We start from the raw sequence: 15,976 nt of genomic DNA, 5'->3' as shown, positions 1-15,976 counted from the left end.
TGGGTGGTCCTGCTTTATTCTTCCTCAGATATTAGATGGGGGACCACGGAGGGGGGGGGATCACATCCGTCAGGAGGATTCATATGGCAACCATAAGGCTCATGAAACACACTGTGACACAAAATGTCCTTCCGGAAAGAGCCACTCACAAGAAGGCGAATTATTACCACAGAGAAGTATTAACATATAACCAAGAGAGGCACTTCTACGCTTTATTTTCATCATTCCAGTCACTGTTTCCATGTCGAAACCAAGAGTGCCACATAGTGTATGTCAGCTTTCAGACAGCTGAACGTGGCCTATCTGGTGCAGGCCGCAGGCCGCCTAATTATGCACCCGTTTAACCCGATATAAGAGCTGTAATGGCCGACAAAGCCCCCCCCATGTCTCAGTGAAGCGTTCACAGATAGAATCACAGTTCTAGAGACAGCCGGTGCTCTCAGCTCTCGGGGTCTGTGCTAAAAAGTTGGAGGAAGGGGCGGGGGGGCCCCAAGTGGAGAGGGCACATGTGTGTTTTGCCACCCTTCGACCTCGTCTTAATGACCCCTGAGAGGGAGACGTGTTCTGGCTGTAGTTCCTCAGTAAATTATACCACCACTGTAATTCTGACCACTTAGCAGCAAAGGAAAGAAGTTCAGGGGTTATGTATGATGACATAGTCATTATTGCTTAAATAACTGTCCTGAGACTGAGGTTAGAACGTGCTGACTTTTACTTTAAAGCTTTTCCCGCAACCACAAATTGTGCAAATAGAAGGAAAAACAACGAACAGTCCCTCCTGTGCCAGAATCCCTTCACCTGGTAGAAGGTAGAAACTCATTTCTCCACTTCAGTGACTCACTTCTCTCCGAGCTGAAACTTTGTTGAGACCAAACTGAGCTTTTCCAAACAAATTCAGTTCCGGCTCCCATCTGCTCGCCACCAAGTAACTAGACTTGTTTGAAAGTCATCTGACGGGGGACAGCAGATGCACAGGAAATGCTTTTGATCAAACAAGATGGCTGGAGAGTGAGAGCGGGTGGTGGGGAAAAGTGGGCGTGATTGTGAGTACATGTGCGCTTGAGGACAAGCATATGCCTTTGTTTCGGGGCGCATGTCTGTGAGTGCTGAGTGTCGAGTGTGTGAGGCGTTTCTTGGCGCCAAAGGCAGGTTTCCTACAACCCAGAGTGATGGTGGTAATAATCCTACTGTCTCCCGGCTCCTCTGTGTCTCTGTGTGTCCTGGTGCCATATGTGACTGGGCAGGCGGGTGGGTGGATTGTTTGTGATGTGATATTGTTCATTGAGACGCCTTGAGATGAGAATATGTTTTTTTATGAATAGGGAGGAGGATTGTGGAAACAGCTGTGTGCCAGACCAGTTGGCACTGATAGCTATAGTAAAGTTTTTTTTTTCTTCCCTCAGTTGTTTTTATATGGCCCATTAAAAGAAGCTGATGCTAGCACTCTGCTACCCAGTGTACCCTCTCAGAAATACTTTGTCTCACATTTATTTCTCCTCTTTCTCCTGCATTGCCCTCAAAACTTTGTTTATTTCCTTGTTTTTTGCAGCCTGTCATCGTTTTTTAGGCCGAGCGGCTGCTGCCATTGGCTGGCTCAACAGTAAGCCACACCCACAGCTTAGTTAAAGGGCCAGTCCATTGATTTTGCATGTCAACAGCTCTGAAAAGCATAGGGGGAATGCGCGTGATGTCATCAGACATGTGAGTGTACTGTTCCACCCACTGAGTGGCAAAAAGAAAGCTGGCTCAATGACTGGGGTCTACGTGACTGGCTCGAAAGCACAAAAAGCATGTTGGTAAAACAGGGCGAAGAGCTGTTGTGACATTGACTGTACCAACACATCCCACAAGAAGAGACTGTTGTCTTTTTTACACACTTCTAAAAGGTAAAGCGATAACAGCCAAAGGGATTGCTGCAATTCATAATGTCAACTGTAATCCAGGCTTGGAAACATGGATTCTTAGTGAACAATTTGTGTCGTGTACGAAAAATTCTCATTGTGCAATTTTTTGACAAACCTCCGACAGGCTATTCAGCGTTTCCCATTTTTAGCTTGTGTAACTGCAAAGCTCTTTTTGGTCTGCAAAGTGGATGAGTGCAAGCCATTAGCTTGTAATGACAACCAATAAGTACCATTTATGGATGCATTCTGAAATACGTACAGCAACTGAATTAAGGATTAAAGTCGACTCCTAATATGTTCAAATTAGATTTATTGTTGACATTTGATGGATGAATAAGTCATACTCCCAACTTGCCCTTGTAATCATGATTCCAGGGTTCATAAACTCAGTTAATTTAAAAAATTAATTGAAACTGGCTGCCTAGCATATTAAACTACGAGCACGAACCTATCCGTGCCAATTGGAGTATTCCTCCCCTACATTTCGCTGACAAATCCCGCTCTGAAGTACAACCAGACATCCAGAGATTAATATGCCTTAAGGCTTTGTTTTAGGAACTTTTCCTTCGCTGAAATGACATAAATGTAAATATCAGAAAAACCTAATAATCTGGCCGTGGTCCACAGATACTTTAGTAAGTTACAAAACTCCCCGTCGAGACCATCAGCCTTCAATTTAGCCGATATTCCCTTGTTTTACTCCCAATCCCACCTCGAGCCGCGGCAGCCATGTTGAATGATTTTCCACTCAGGGGGTGTTTCTGCAAAGAACAGTGATGTGGGCGCATACCTTCCATCTTCAATATTTTGAGCAACTAAAGCTGATTCTCCATGAGATTAATCTATGGAGTAGCATTATGGGAAATGCAGTATTCAGAGTTTTTGGAGTTTTACACCACTTAAGGCCTAAAAGGTGGAATATTTTTGCCTCCGCTGCTTATCTCCAGATATCTTTCCTTTTCTTTCTCCATCCTCTCTCTTGTGACACCCCAACATTTTCAAAGTGCAATATAAAATTCTAGAAATACTAGAAAAGTTAAAGCAAGAGCTGCTGTTTGGTGTGTGTGAGTGTGTAAGCAAACTGCATGCATTGGTACTCACTCCTGGGCTCACGCGGTCCGTCCACGGTGACCTTTATAGCTCGGTGGTAAGTGGCCACTTGTGGTGGGTTGGTGAATACTGTGATTGTCAGCGTGAAGCTCTTGCCTGTGGTGACATCAAACAACATCAAATGACATGCCATCTGTGGAGACAATGAGCAGTATTCATCTCCGAACCATCCCCAAGTCACAAGTGTGGCTGTGATCGTATATCAGCCAATAAAAACTAGGAAAATTCAACTTAAAGAGGATTACCAACAAACAACATTGGATGTTTTGAGAGGATCTCTTTAGTTCCTTTGGCAGAGTCTAAATGGAAGACTGACTGCAGGAGCCAGTATCTCATTATCCAGAATTTCTAATGCTGTGTGAGTGGGCGAGAGGCATTTTAATAGTCACTTCCTTTCTCGATAATCCCCAGCAGTTGCTGCCTCGGGGTTGAGTGCTTGTCTGTGCAAGCGCGTATATTCCTATGTGCATGCATGAGGAATGCTGTGAATCAGATTGCAACAGCCAAGTCAGCAGCTACACTAACGTCTGAGGTATGCAGACGCATCACGCAACCAATGGCTACCGCGCGGGAAACGGGAAGGGGAGGGTGGGGGGCGGCTGCAGCGACTCATCTGAGCAGCTGTCCATATACTCTCAGCTATCCTCCCCTCTTCCCCCGTACAATGAAACGTACTGTAAACATGCTTTTCAGGGAAGTTGATAAGATGAGTCAGGGAGATAGCTGCAACAGGTGTCCCACATACCTGGATTTAGGTGCATGAGGGTGAAGCAGAGCCGGTGATCTGTGATAAAGTGGGACGCCGTGTGCGTCACGATCTTGTTTCCCTGCCATCATCTATTCCCTTGGATCTAATTTGTGATTATTGTAAAGATAAGCCTGCACCTATCGGTGGAATCTAAGGATTTGTGTATATAACTCGTGCATCCTCGCTATCACCATACAGTAGCACCCTTTTCCGCCCCATAACTACCACACCCCCTTCCATCTCCGTTGGCTCTCTCCTCCTTTCTGTGCAGGACTTTTAGCTATCTGACATGCTATCAGTTCGCTTGGCTTGTACTTATCTGTCACTGCAGGGTATTCATTTCAGACACCTCGTAGTCTGATCTACCCTGGCTCCTGTGTCACTTCCTGTTACTAGATTCGGTGTCACAGCAAAAGGGACGCACGCAGGGTTTCTATGGCAACAGGTCCAGCCACTATACCCCCCCCCCCCCCCCCTCTCTCTCCTCTCTATATTTCCTCACCCATCATCTCGCCCAACATCCTCTGTTTCCTTACTATTTGACAGCTGCAGCAGGGAAGGAAACAAAGAGGAAACGTCACTAGTGGAGCCGCTAACAGCGACTTACTTTAAGTGACCACTTTTTATGACACTTGTACGTAATCAAAGTCTTTAATAAAATAGCTGTCCGTGCCAACTCTCAGACTGTAAATAAGATGATTTAGATGCAACCGCTGAGAGAATGAGAGATACAAAGTGCCGCTTGGTGATGCCAAACATTCAAGGAATGCCATTTGACTGCACGGAGGTTGGTCTCATCCTGACAACCTGATGATATGTGAGTGATCCGCCGCGGGGCTGCAGCACCCGCCCAAAATGTTTGTGAGTCTGAACTGTGCTGGGTCATGTCAGGTGAAGAGAAGTTTGGGAGAGTTTTTTAAATTAGAAGGTCAATATCTTTTGGTCTCCAACGCTTTGTTTCTTACACTTAAAGGGCAACGCAAGCAGGAAAAAGTAGGAATAAGAAACTTTTTTTTTTTCCTCATTTGGATTGAAGGGAGAAAAAAAAACTAGGAGGGAGTCGTTTTTTAAGGCCAAGAGAAGGGAAGCAACATGATTCGCCTCTCAGACTCGAGGAGATGGGTGGTGGGATTTAGCCCTGGAGTTAGAGATCATTATGTGGTTGCCACTTTGGGAATGTGGCCACTAATCCACACCACTGAACCTAATCGCTCCTCCGGAGTTGCAGGCGGTGAATGGAGAGCTTAAGGCCTCACCTCTGCCACTGCGCCCCACAAAGCGGAGATCATTGAAACGTGCCACTTGATTCTTCATCACGCCCGAGGCGTTGCGCAGCTCGGCGGAGTAGTTCTCGTCGTTGCCCGCCATCACGGTGACAACCGTACCGTCAGGTATGTCCCCCAGGGCAACCACCTGTCGGGGGAAACAAAGCGCAGATGTTCCAGACTGGATGCACTTTTGACGGGCAAATGCTGTCTTTGTCAACCTGTTGCTGAAAAGGAGATAATTATCATCTTTTGTCAACAATCTTCCTCTGTGCTTGTGGGAAAAAAAAAAAAAAAAAAGCAGGAAATCTTCCTTTCGAAAAGCTGCGTGACGATTTTTCACCCACACTCCTCGTTTACATCACGCCTCCTCCTTCAAATTATGTTGATAAATGGATCTAATTTTTACTCTCCTTAACCAATTTGACATCAGGATAAATGTCATTATGTGAACCATCCCGAGTTCGGTCTTTCAAAGACAAGCACACAGGCCTTGTGTTATCATTTAGACTCTTGGATGCAGATGAAAGAGGATGAGTGGGCCTGCGGAGTTGCAATAATTACAGGGCCGACGCAATGAGAGCGCTTAAATAACACTTATATTTTAGAAAGTGTCAGTCTTGATTCGAAGCCAGAGCTACGGCTTCAAATCTCCACTCTGGAGCGTCTTTGAAGTCCTTTAAATAATATCTGTCAAGTAATTAATGGGACCTTTCCTGTGAGATGTCATGGGAGCAAAGAAGGCTTCAAAAGCACCAACACAGGCCCCAAATATCAAAAAGCATAAATATCGTTCGGTGCATTTAAAAGTTGATTTTTTTCAGAGCATTTTCAGCTCATTAGCACCTCAGTGAAGCTGAATGTTGTTAAGAATAATCATGACAGTGATTATTAAAATATCTAAGAGACTGTTACAATTTAATTTTTTTTTTATCTGTTATTTTAAGACTCAGTTTTGCCATCAGTTTGGTCACTATATTTACTGGGATTAAATAAAACATTGAAAGAGTACGATATGTAAATCCTTCCCTTCTTTTACATTTTCACCCTTTTTAAATATGGTTATAATTCATGTGAGCAAATTCTTCTGATCCATTTTCTTTTCGAGATGAATTTTTGGGACTCGGATCGCCAAATTATTTTAACATCTGCATCATGCAAGTGGATATTAATTAGGGAAATTCGTAGCAACATTCTAAAGACTTTAAAAGTCCAAGTGGCAGAAGAATAGAAAGAAAGAAAGAAAGAAAGAAAGAAAGAAAGAAAGAAAGAAAGAAAGAAAGAAAGAAAGAAAGAGAGAGAGGAGTCAGTGTCAAAAAAGAAAAAGCTTTTCTAAAAGTAAACATCACAGCTCCGCTGTCGTTTCTCCTCGCTGTAAATTAGCGTCACATCACTCGGTTTGGACTCACCTTAAAGGCGACAGGCAGCGTCTTGTTGCACCGCCAGTGGGAAGGCAGGACCGAGCAGAGAAAATTGGGGCTGTCGGTCCGGACCAGCTCGGCCGGGTGGTCGGCGATGATCTCGGCCATGCTTCGGTTCTCGTGGGGGCGCAATCTTGGCACCGCTGCGTCCGGCTGTCCGGTTGGAGAGCTCACATCGTTCATCTTCCCTGGGACCGGCTGGAGGCTGCTGGACGGCGGACTGAACCTCCGGCTGGCGCTTGGATCTACGGGAATTCGCATCACAACACCGTGGATTATCAGAAAAAGAAAGGCAGCAAAGGCTCTCCAGGTCCTCTCTTTTCTGTCTGTTTTTGTCTTTCTTTCCTCTCACACACACGGTCGCGGAGAAACTCGGAGCGCTCGCCGCCGCTCGCTGCACCTCAGCGCGCCTGCCAACGGAAAATGGGACTCGGCGAGCGCACGCAGCGTTTCGAAACCGCTCTCCGCTCCAAAACTTTACTGGGCGCCGTCAAATCGACACAAAACACGCTTCTGCGGCAAGAAAAACAACCCCTCGAAAAACGCGATGATGTTTTAAATGTCAAGCTCTTTTTTCAAACCCGTCGGGGGGAAGAGTCCATGTGCCATAACGCAGGCGTACTCGCTCATGTGTGGATATAAATAACATCAAATAAATGTCCAAGCTCGTAATAGGCTATACAATTACAAAAAAGAAAAAAAAGAAAAAGAAAAAAGGCAGGTCTTAAAAGGAACGGTCGACCCAGATGGTCGAAAAAGTTTTTGTCTGTCTTCCTTTAGTGAAAAGTCAAAGCGCAGCTCCAGGTGCGTCATTGAAGTCTTTGTGCCAAACTGAAAGGCACTCTGAAAACCCGCAGGCTATGTACACACACACACACACGCACACACACACACACAGAGAGACGTACACACGCACACGGACGCACACACACACAAAAAAGTTTTCAAAGTCAAAGGATTAAGCCTTGACAATGCTTAACAGGGCTATTTATAATCCCGCGACGGCTGCAAATTCTACATATCTCTCTGAAAGTCTTCCGGCCGAGCCGCAGGTTTTTGTGTAGGTTACAGGGTTAGAAAAGCTTGATGGAGCGAGGAAGGATACAAAAAAAAAATGAAAGAAAGAAAAAATCATCGCCGGTGAGATGAAGGAGGCGGAAAAACGGATCCCGTTTTGTAGCCGTAAATGTGGTTAGTGTTTGGAGGCCGGGGTTTCCCGTGCTCAGGCTTTTTGTGGTTTATATAGCGCGAGCGCCGGGCAATTATTGCGCTGATGCGACTCCAACACGTGGTGTCTGGAGTCAGATCCATTCCCTCCGCCATAATCTATCACGCCTATATAGACTGCCCGGACAGCTCTCATTGTAAACTCCATACATTAATAAAATAAATGAATTAAACACCGAGTTCTTGGTTCGGTGTCGCGCCTTTTTTAAGGAGTTTACGCTCAGCCTGCCGTGAGCTACGTACCGACATGTCACCGCTTCCCCGAGGCGTCCGAGCGCTCCTTAACTCCGGTCGCGGTCATTTCCAGTCAGCGAATCGCCTCGGTCCATCCGACCGCGTCGTGCCACCGCTGCGTCCTGACAAAAGTGCGGCTCGCGCAGGAGCCTTCAAGAGAAGGAAACCCGGCGAGGCGCGAGTGAGTCACCGGAGAGACGTGAGTCAGGTTGCCCGAGAGGCGCAGGAATAGAGTTTCACTCGGTCGCAGGGGAGAGCTGTTGCGCAGGTGTACAGGTATTCCGCTGTGCTCACCCACCCGTTCGGCCCCCAAAGTCGGTGATGTTCAACCAAACTTCCCCGGGTGTTTATTACGCCTCGTGCGATTTGTTAAATCCGCTTCGGGGAAAATGAAACTACAAAGCGCACAAGCACCGGGTAGAAAAAAAAACAAACAAAAAAAAACGAGGCCCCGAGTGACTTCTGCAACATGTAAATTACGCACAAACGACTCGCTTGTGTACATTTTCATAAGCACATTGTTTTCAAGTCTTTATTCGGAAACAGACTGCATCTCTACATCTGTCTAACACCTGGATTTATTTTAGTTTCTGTGGCTGCACATTTATATATAAAACACGAATCTTACAAAATATAATCAATTCTTGTGAATTATTCAACACAAAATGTATTTTTTTTTTAAAATAGTTCAAACTCATCTTCTCTGATAATGTTAAATCTATAATAACAATCCAATATCGGGGCCATTTTTATGCAGTAAAAGTGCTTTTAATTCTGATATTTTCAGAGAATTTTGCTGTTGATAATGATGCACTATGAATTCTTTATTTTCACAACTGCTGTTTATACTTTTCCTTTCTTTCCTTTTCATTGTAAAAATCACCAACTTGAAATTGTGCATTTTGTTGTAAGCATGGCCTTCAAAGACACAAACAAATGTTTTCATCAAAAGGATAATGAATTGTGGTGTAATTAGAAAATAAAAGAAGCTCAAATGACACCCGTACACCCGTGCATTTCCATCATGCTATAAGGGCAAAAACAAAAACAAAACAAAAAACAAATGAGTAAAAAATAAATAAATGTGGAATTTTCATTGCTTGAAAATTCTGTGTGGATGCCTCCACTTCTCCTGCCCCTCTCGCATCTACTGTAGAGGGCATCATCCACCCTCTGTGAGGCTCCACATCTTTGCCAGCTCTCATCACCCACCCCACCCTCAGCCCTGATTACCCATCAGACTCCAAATGGGACTTTTTTTGGAGTGCCACATCACATGTGTTCCCTTTTTCCGCTGCTCCCAAAGCGGCTTTTATTGCACCGACTCTTTAAGACAAAGAGCTTTGATAGTCCAGGCCTGGACTACTGGGAGGCACAGCTGCCAGGTTATTTGGATCCTGTCGGGGCTTTTGTAGCTTGTTTTTATGCTATCATGACTAAAAAGATTTTTTTGTTTTTGAGACAAAAATAAATAAATAAATAAAGAGGTTGACCGCAGTACTACAGCCTGAGCGCTTGAAATAACTTCTTGTGTTTCATAAAGTGTATGTGTGCGCACACGCATCTGTGTCTGTTACCATGTGTGTAAGTGTAGGATATAGGAGGGATATATATATATATATATATATATATATAAATGTATATACATAAATTTAAAGTCTGAGAGCACTGACACGCATCTGGCACCTCGTCATATGGATGGGGTGGAGGGAATAAAAAAGAGTGATTGAGTTACACTTCCCCCCCGTGTGCCCAAACAGCAGAAATATGGTTCACATTGTCCAACATTCTGGAAGATCAACTAACAATTCATGGATGGATAAATGTGAATAGTAGTAATTAAATCTGTAATAGCGATAAACATGGCCTTGCAGGAACCGTGGAGGCAGTTATTCCAACAGAGTAAAGTTTCAGCTCGGGTGATATCCTCGAATGCGCGTGGAGCGATGTGGAAAACATCCCAAATTTAGTCGTGGAATTTAATTTAGGGAAACGTTCGGGATGAATTAACATCAGCCATTCAGTCAATTTTATGTTCTCAGCTCAATCAGCTTTATTACTTTTTTTTTATTTTTTTAATTGTGACTCAAATTTGAGCTGGAATCTAATTGGGGAACTGTTTATTTGTGGGGTTTATGAGTAAAAGACCTGTCAATGAGTATGTTAAATAGATTCCCCAGCTTTTTAAGGCAAACTAATCAGCCTTAAATTTACATTTGCTGCAGAGGCTGCATATTTTCCCAGTCCAACCCCGGGCCCCAACCTCCCCTCCACCCAAACCTAGTCGTGACTTAAACCCTGACAACCTCCGCTCATCAAAGAGTGTTTGTCCCATCTGACTCCGCTTTGCTTCTCCGCTGCACATCCAGCAGCATCTGTCTTCCAGCTCCCTGTTGTACAGGATACGCAGCGAGGCCTCGCTGTCTGGCTCTCTGTCATTCAGAGGTACTGGGCCGAACCCTGTTCAAGTTCAAAATCCAACGTTTGATGTCCCGGAGATGTGAGGGAGACAGCGGAGAGGTCGTTCATGTGCCAGAACACGCCGCTTAATCGAAAATACGGCTCCTCTGCTTCGCTGTGGCAGATTTATCCCGGCTAAAAATTAACTTCTGATTAAATGTGAGTGCTGGAACGTTGGGCTGTTGGGATTTTTGACTGATCCTGCTCAGTATTAACAGATCTAATATGCTGTAGTAATGAATCTAGCTCAAAGCTGTGCAGCTATGCAGTGGGTCTGCAGCTCGCCTGCAGCACAGCTGGATCGTCTCTCTCAGCTCTGGTATTATTCATCTACTGTGTTACACTGGCTTGGAGTCACTGCACAGTAGGAACAGCGAAGAACCGCACTGTACCACATTGAGCAGGATGTGCGTTCTGTGATTTATGGTAATATTGTATTTCTGCTGCTCACTTTCAATTATTTGCTTTAAAAAAAAAAAAAGAATCAAACTCAGCTGACACACTTTATGACTAGTTTCCCTGTCGAGATACCAAGTGGCTAATAAAAGCCTCTGTTCTCTTTCCCACTTGGAATGACAAAGACAGTGTGAACGGCTAATATGTGCTCACACCCGCCGTTCGTAATGTTGGTAGCAAACGAACAGCGCAAAACCTTTCTCTGTGCGTTTGTGGGCTTTACGTCTCTCTTAGGAGTCCCGTGCATCTTCGCTCGAAACACCTCGTGAGGACAGATAACCTCGCACACACACCTCAGTGACGATGCAGCATTTCAAGGAGGACACATCATGCATTTTAATCTTTACAGCACTGATAAGCTTAAGTGGTGTGCAAAAGTCTTCAGCCATCCCTCATTTATTTAAATATCCAGGAACCTAAATGGAAATACAGTATAGAAGGAAAAAACTGAGTTTGGACAATTCTAAGAAGCTTGTAAGTCAGTATTTGGTTTGAGGACCTTTATTCCTCAGCACAGCCTGAACCCTTTTAGACGAGCTTTCTTGTCATTTCTTTAAATAGTATTCAGGAACAGTTCTCTAGGCTTCTTGAAGGACATCCCAAAGCTCTTCTTTGGATGTGGGCTGCCTTTTGTTCCGTTCTCTATCAAGATGATCCCACACTGCTTCAATAATGTTGAGGTCCGGGCTCTGGGGAGGATTCATCTCTCCATCAGACCTGTTGCCACTGATTTTCAGTCCACTTCTTGTGTCATTTCTCATACCTCAGCCTTTTCTCCCTGTTTCCCTTCCTTAAGAACGTCTTCTTGACAGCCACTCTTTCACAGAGATCACTTCTGATGAGGCTTCAGTGAACAGTAGATAGTTAGCTGAAGGGCCAGATGCATTTCTCGGCTCCTGTGTCAGGTCTTTGACGGATTTTTTTTCCTAATTCTTTAAGCCATCGTTTTCACTTTGCGTTTTTTGTTGTTGCTGCAACTCAAGAAATGGGAACAACAAAACAAAGTTTAAATGGGCCCTTTGCTAAGTTGATCGTTATATGTAAACACAGCACCGATTCATCCCTTGAGTTAGGGGCTTTTTTTTATGCTTCAGTGATTTTAGTAGGTCAGTGTTAGGTGGCCTAACAAACAAAAACTCATTCCTCTGAAAATGGTCAGGTACAAGGACTGGACTGAAAATGAGTGAAAAAAAACAGCCAGTGTCCATAAAGAAAGTCTTTGAAAGACTTTCATAAAGCCTGGAGAACATTTGGTCAAGACCACTTTAAAGGGTACAAGAAAGTCTGGCTGCTTGGAAGGAAAATATAAAGAATTGAGGGGTGGCTCAAGACTTTTGCGCAGCAAACCTTACTGTCTCTTAGCACCACCCATCCTTGCTCCTTCTCCTTTACATCAGCATATACTGCAGGAAAAGTATCCTCACTAAAGACACGGGATTAGGGCTCCATTTCACAGTTGTGCATTTTTCAAGACACTTAATTATAGCTTTCTAGAGGAGCCTGGTGACAAGGCCCATGCGTTTGTAGCTCTAACGGGATGTTTCCATGTTTGGCAGGCCACCAGCCGAACGGCCTGCCAGCAAACCAATCAGGGAGCCCACCGGGGTCGGCAGCAAACCAGCCAAAGAACCAGTCCACCCGGCAAATCAACCAGGAGAACAAACACGAGGCCGCAAAACTAGCTCGCCGGTTAGTGAACCAACCAAAGAGGATGACGGGCAGAAACTTTACTCCTCATGACCTCATCGACACAACGACTCATATCCACGCACTGATCCCAGATCACAGCTAAGCCCTTAATGACTGTTTGTGACCGAGCCCGTGACATCACGGTGAACTGTCGGGATGAGGACGGCACGTTCTGCGGTGTGCGCTTCTTTGTTCACGGAGCTGCATTAGACTTTGAGATGGTTGCCGCGGCTGTGCCCTTCGGGGTTTAGCGCATGTGTCTTTCAGCAAGAAATGCGGAAAGAGTCTGCCTGATATTTCACTCTCTTTCAGAGGACGGAGAGAGCAGCATGGAAAGAGATGGAGACATGGAGGGGGCGGCAGCTCGCTGCTTGTGGCAGGAGGGTGGAGAGGGAGGACGAGAGGAGGGGTATAAAAGACAATTTCCTCTCTGCTCTTATTGCTCTGACTGTCTGCCGCCTACTGCCTTCATGGAGGTCCCTAATTGAGATCACTTGTACTTAAAAATAGGAACAAAAAAGGAACTTCTGCGGGCTGGAAGATGGAGAGGAGAAAATAAAGCAGTAATATGTGATGAAGGCTGCCATTAAAAAGTCCCAATGATAGATCTGAGCAACTGAGCTGAGAACTCTCCCTGCGTCTGCCAGTGAACCTTCAGATGTTGACGTGTCACGCACCACCTGCTGTCACTGTGCATGTGGAAGTGTGTTTATGTGGGTTTTCCTTTGAGTGTGTGTGTGTGTGTGTGTGTGTGTGTGTGTGTGCGCGTGGCTCTTTCAAGGGGTAGGGTGACAGTGCCTAGGGTTGTGGCCAGAAACACGCCAAAGAGGAGGGAGTTCAGTTTTTCCACTTTTGCATGCACTTGTATGTATTTTGCAGTTTGTGTTTACATAGCTGCAACCGAGCACATTTGGCCATCCGTCTCTATGCAGCTTTTGCATCATTAGCCTTTCTCTTATTAGTCCTTCACTTCAATTCAACCGTTCCACCCATCAAAACCTCCCCTGCTGCACCCTTTCCTTGACTCAATCCCAGAGTGTCCTTAAAGCTGTGCTGGTTTCCCCTTAAAAACATCTGTCACTCAATCACATCTGATCGTGCCATTAATCAAACAACGAGCACCACTCCTCGGAGACCAGTTTGAAGGACTGGCTAGAAGGAAACGCAGCATATCCAGCAGTGGTACCGGACCACGGCTGGGAACAGGAACCCTGTAAAGAGCGTTTTTCTTGGACCGAGACCCTCTGTAGGTGCTAAAGACAATACAGACACTAGGGCTAGGCCAACATTCCACTTTACACTTTCCCCTTCCTCTGTGTATTTCACTGGTCTACTTCCTCTCTGCAAACTAGCCGGCTAGTATCAAAATATTTATAGTACATCTGCAAGACATGCTGTTCTCATGTATCCAAGACCGTTTAGGCCCGTGTTCATTATGCGAGGTAAAACCAATACCAGATTCACAGAGGAGTATTCCTTTCTGTTGTCCCTGTCCGTGTAGTATGACTGGGGATGATTTATGTGAGGTAAGGACGCACAGGAGAGGCCGATAGAGTGGCTGCATGGCAAGAAGGCAGACAAGCAGTAGCCCAGACTTGCATTCGCAGGGGGGCTATCGGCTGTCATTTGGTCATTTCCAACACTGCAGTTTGGACGGGCGGCAGCTAGAACGAAAGAGGAGGAAAAGGAAGGAGACAGGCAGAAAGGATGTGTATGTACGTATGTATATGTGTGGAGCTAAGATGGAGGAATGCATAAGTGCATTGGGTCCAAATTAATGTAGGAAGGTGGAAAAAAAGGGCCTGATGGGAAGGGGAGGTAAAGAGTCTGTCATGGATGCTCAATTGCACACAGACATAAACATTTAACCGTAGAAGGAGTAAACCCACGTCTGGAAATGCCCCATATACATTTTTAGCTTGGAGCGTTTAAAATTTGTATTAAATTTACCATCTGTTTTGTTTGGCTAAGATCACAGCTTGGGTATCATGAATGGCCCATGCAGAAAAGTCTAAAAAAAATAAATAAAAAAGAAGCCCTGGTGCTGCTTTTCTGCTTCATTTCTGGGGGGTAATCAACATCAAAACTGTCGTCAAGTCAAGTGAATATGTCCAGTATTGTGACAGCAGCCAATCAGATAAACAGAAAAAGTGAACTAGCAGCCACCGTACTGGGCGTGCGACGAGCACCAGCACTCAACTTCGGAGTATTTGCTCTCCTTCTCTTTTTCCCCAATCTCTTCCTGAACACAGTCCAGCTCGGAGCAAATCCAAAACACTGAGGCTGAACTCTGCAACCTGGAGCCGTACATACTGGTTTGAATTCCAAACCATTCACATGGCAGAGTGGCCCCAGGGAGACTTGGCTTGTGACCATTTCGAGAGGTCTTGGATGTTGCGTCTGACCCTCAGTGAGCTGAATGAGTTAAGTTGAGAGTGTCAGTCCTGACGCAGCTCTCTCAGAGATTGGCATTTGCCTCAAACCGTAGCCTGTAATTACACTGAGCCCATTAGGCCACTGGTCAAAAGTGACTCACAACAAGGTCGGGGTGTGGAGAGAAAAGACGAGCGGATGGAGCTCACTTTCGCTGCCAACAGCCTGAGATGTCTTGAGATAAAATCAAATCCAGTAATCTTTGGAAAAATATGGGTTGAACGTGGAAAAACCACCTTCAAAGTCGAAGAGAAATTTCCCAGATTTCCCAAATTTCTCCACATTCAGTATACATATAGACATTTCATGTCTGCTCTGTCTCTACTCTCGTTGAGACCCGGATGACGCCAGCTTAACGGTGCCAAATTCAAGTCCCGAACGGAGACTCATCGACTGCTGGGTCCCACGAGGAACATCAATTACATTGTGAAATGCTGTCCCTCAAACACAATCTATTCTGCGGTGTTGCGTTATGGCGAAGCTGAGAATTTGAGCGTCACACAACGAAAAAATATCCCTCCCTGGCAACGGCCTTGTTGGGATGTGGTCTCGAGCTGACAATTAAATTGTCCTCTCGGAATACACTCTGGAAGCACGAGATTTATGGCGAATCATTTCGCGAGAGCTGATCATCCTAAATATTTTAACTGGATTTTATGGCATCATAGATCACTCTGATATGTTCGTGCATCCTCGAGAGATTGCAAACTGTCCCCAGTAGTTGCAGAACTCATTTACAGACAATTAAAGAAGCCCTAAACAACCCAACCTCTTCTCACTTGAATGATACATTATTCTGGCAAAACAGGCAAGCGTCTGAAATTTTACCAACCACAAAACCTTATCATACTGCTCCCTGAACCATCACTTTCAGGTCACTACTACATGGAACTACTGACTTTTCCCGGCAAAGAAAACCTTAGAACAATAAAACAGATATACACGGTAAAGAGCTGTAAACATTAAACCTGTGTTTACATTGCAAGGGATTCTTTTTCATCGGTAATAGCCTCACACTGTGAGCCTGAT

The 15,976-nt window shown here is 45.0% G+C and overlaps 1 protein-coding gene across 4 annotated transcripts in view; it reads right to left on the bottom strand.

Moving 5' to 3' along the window:
• The window catches only part of runx2b (RUNX family transcription factor 2b), a 42,324-nt gene that overhangs the window by 16,747 nt on the left and 9,601 nt on the right, over positions 1-15,976 (bottom strand). For 3 of the 4 annotated variants that reach the window (XM_075458957.1, XM_075458959.1, XM_075458960.1), the window contains exons 3-5: positions 6,437-6,693; positions 5,019-5,175; positions 3,006-3,110 (exon numbers count right to left, since the gene is read on the bottom strand). In XM_075458957.1, coding sequence (XP_075315072.1) covers positions 3,006-3,110; positions 5,019-5,175; positions 6,437-6,693 — 519 coding nt within the window. Of the gene's footprint in view, positions 1-3,005; positions 3,111-5,018; positions 5,176-6,436; positions 6,694-7,918; positions 8,205-15,976 lie in introns of those variants that run through there. The other variant, XM_075458958.1, reaches the window with a different exon arrangement.

The sequence above is a fragment of the Odontesthes bonariensis genome, chromosome 24 (assembly GCF_027942865.1).
Source record: "Odontesthes bonariensis isolate fOdoBon6 chromosome 24, fOdoBon6.hap1, whole genome shotgun sequence".
Classification (NCBI taxonomy): Eukaryota; Metazoa; Chordata; class Actinopteri; order Atheriniformes; family Atherinopsidae; genus Odontesthes; species Odontesthes bonariensis.
Note: the sequence above shows the minus strand (reverse complement) of the source record. Positions and strands in the feature narration are given on the sequence as shown.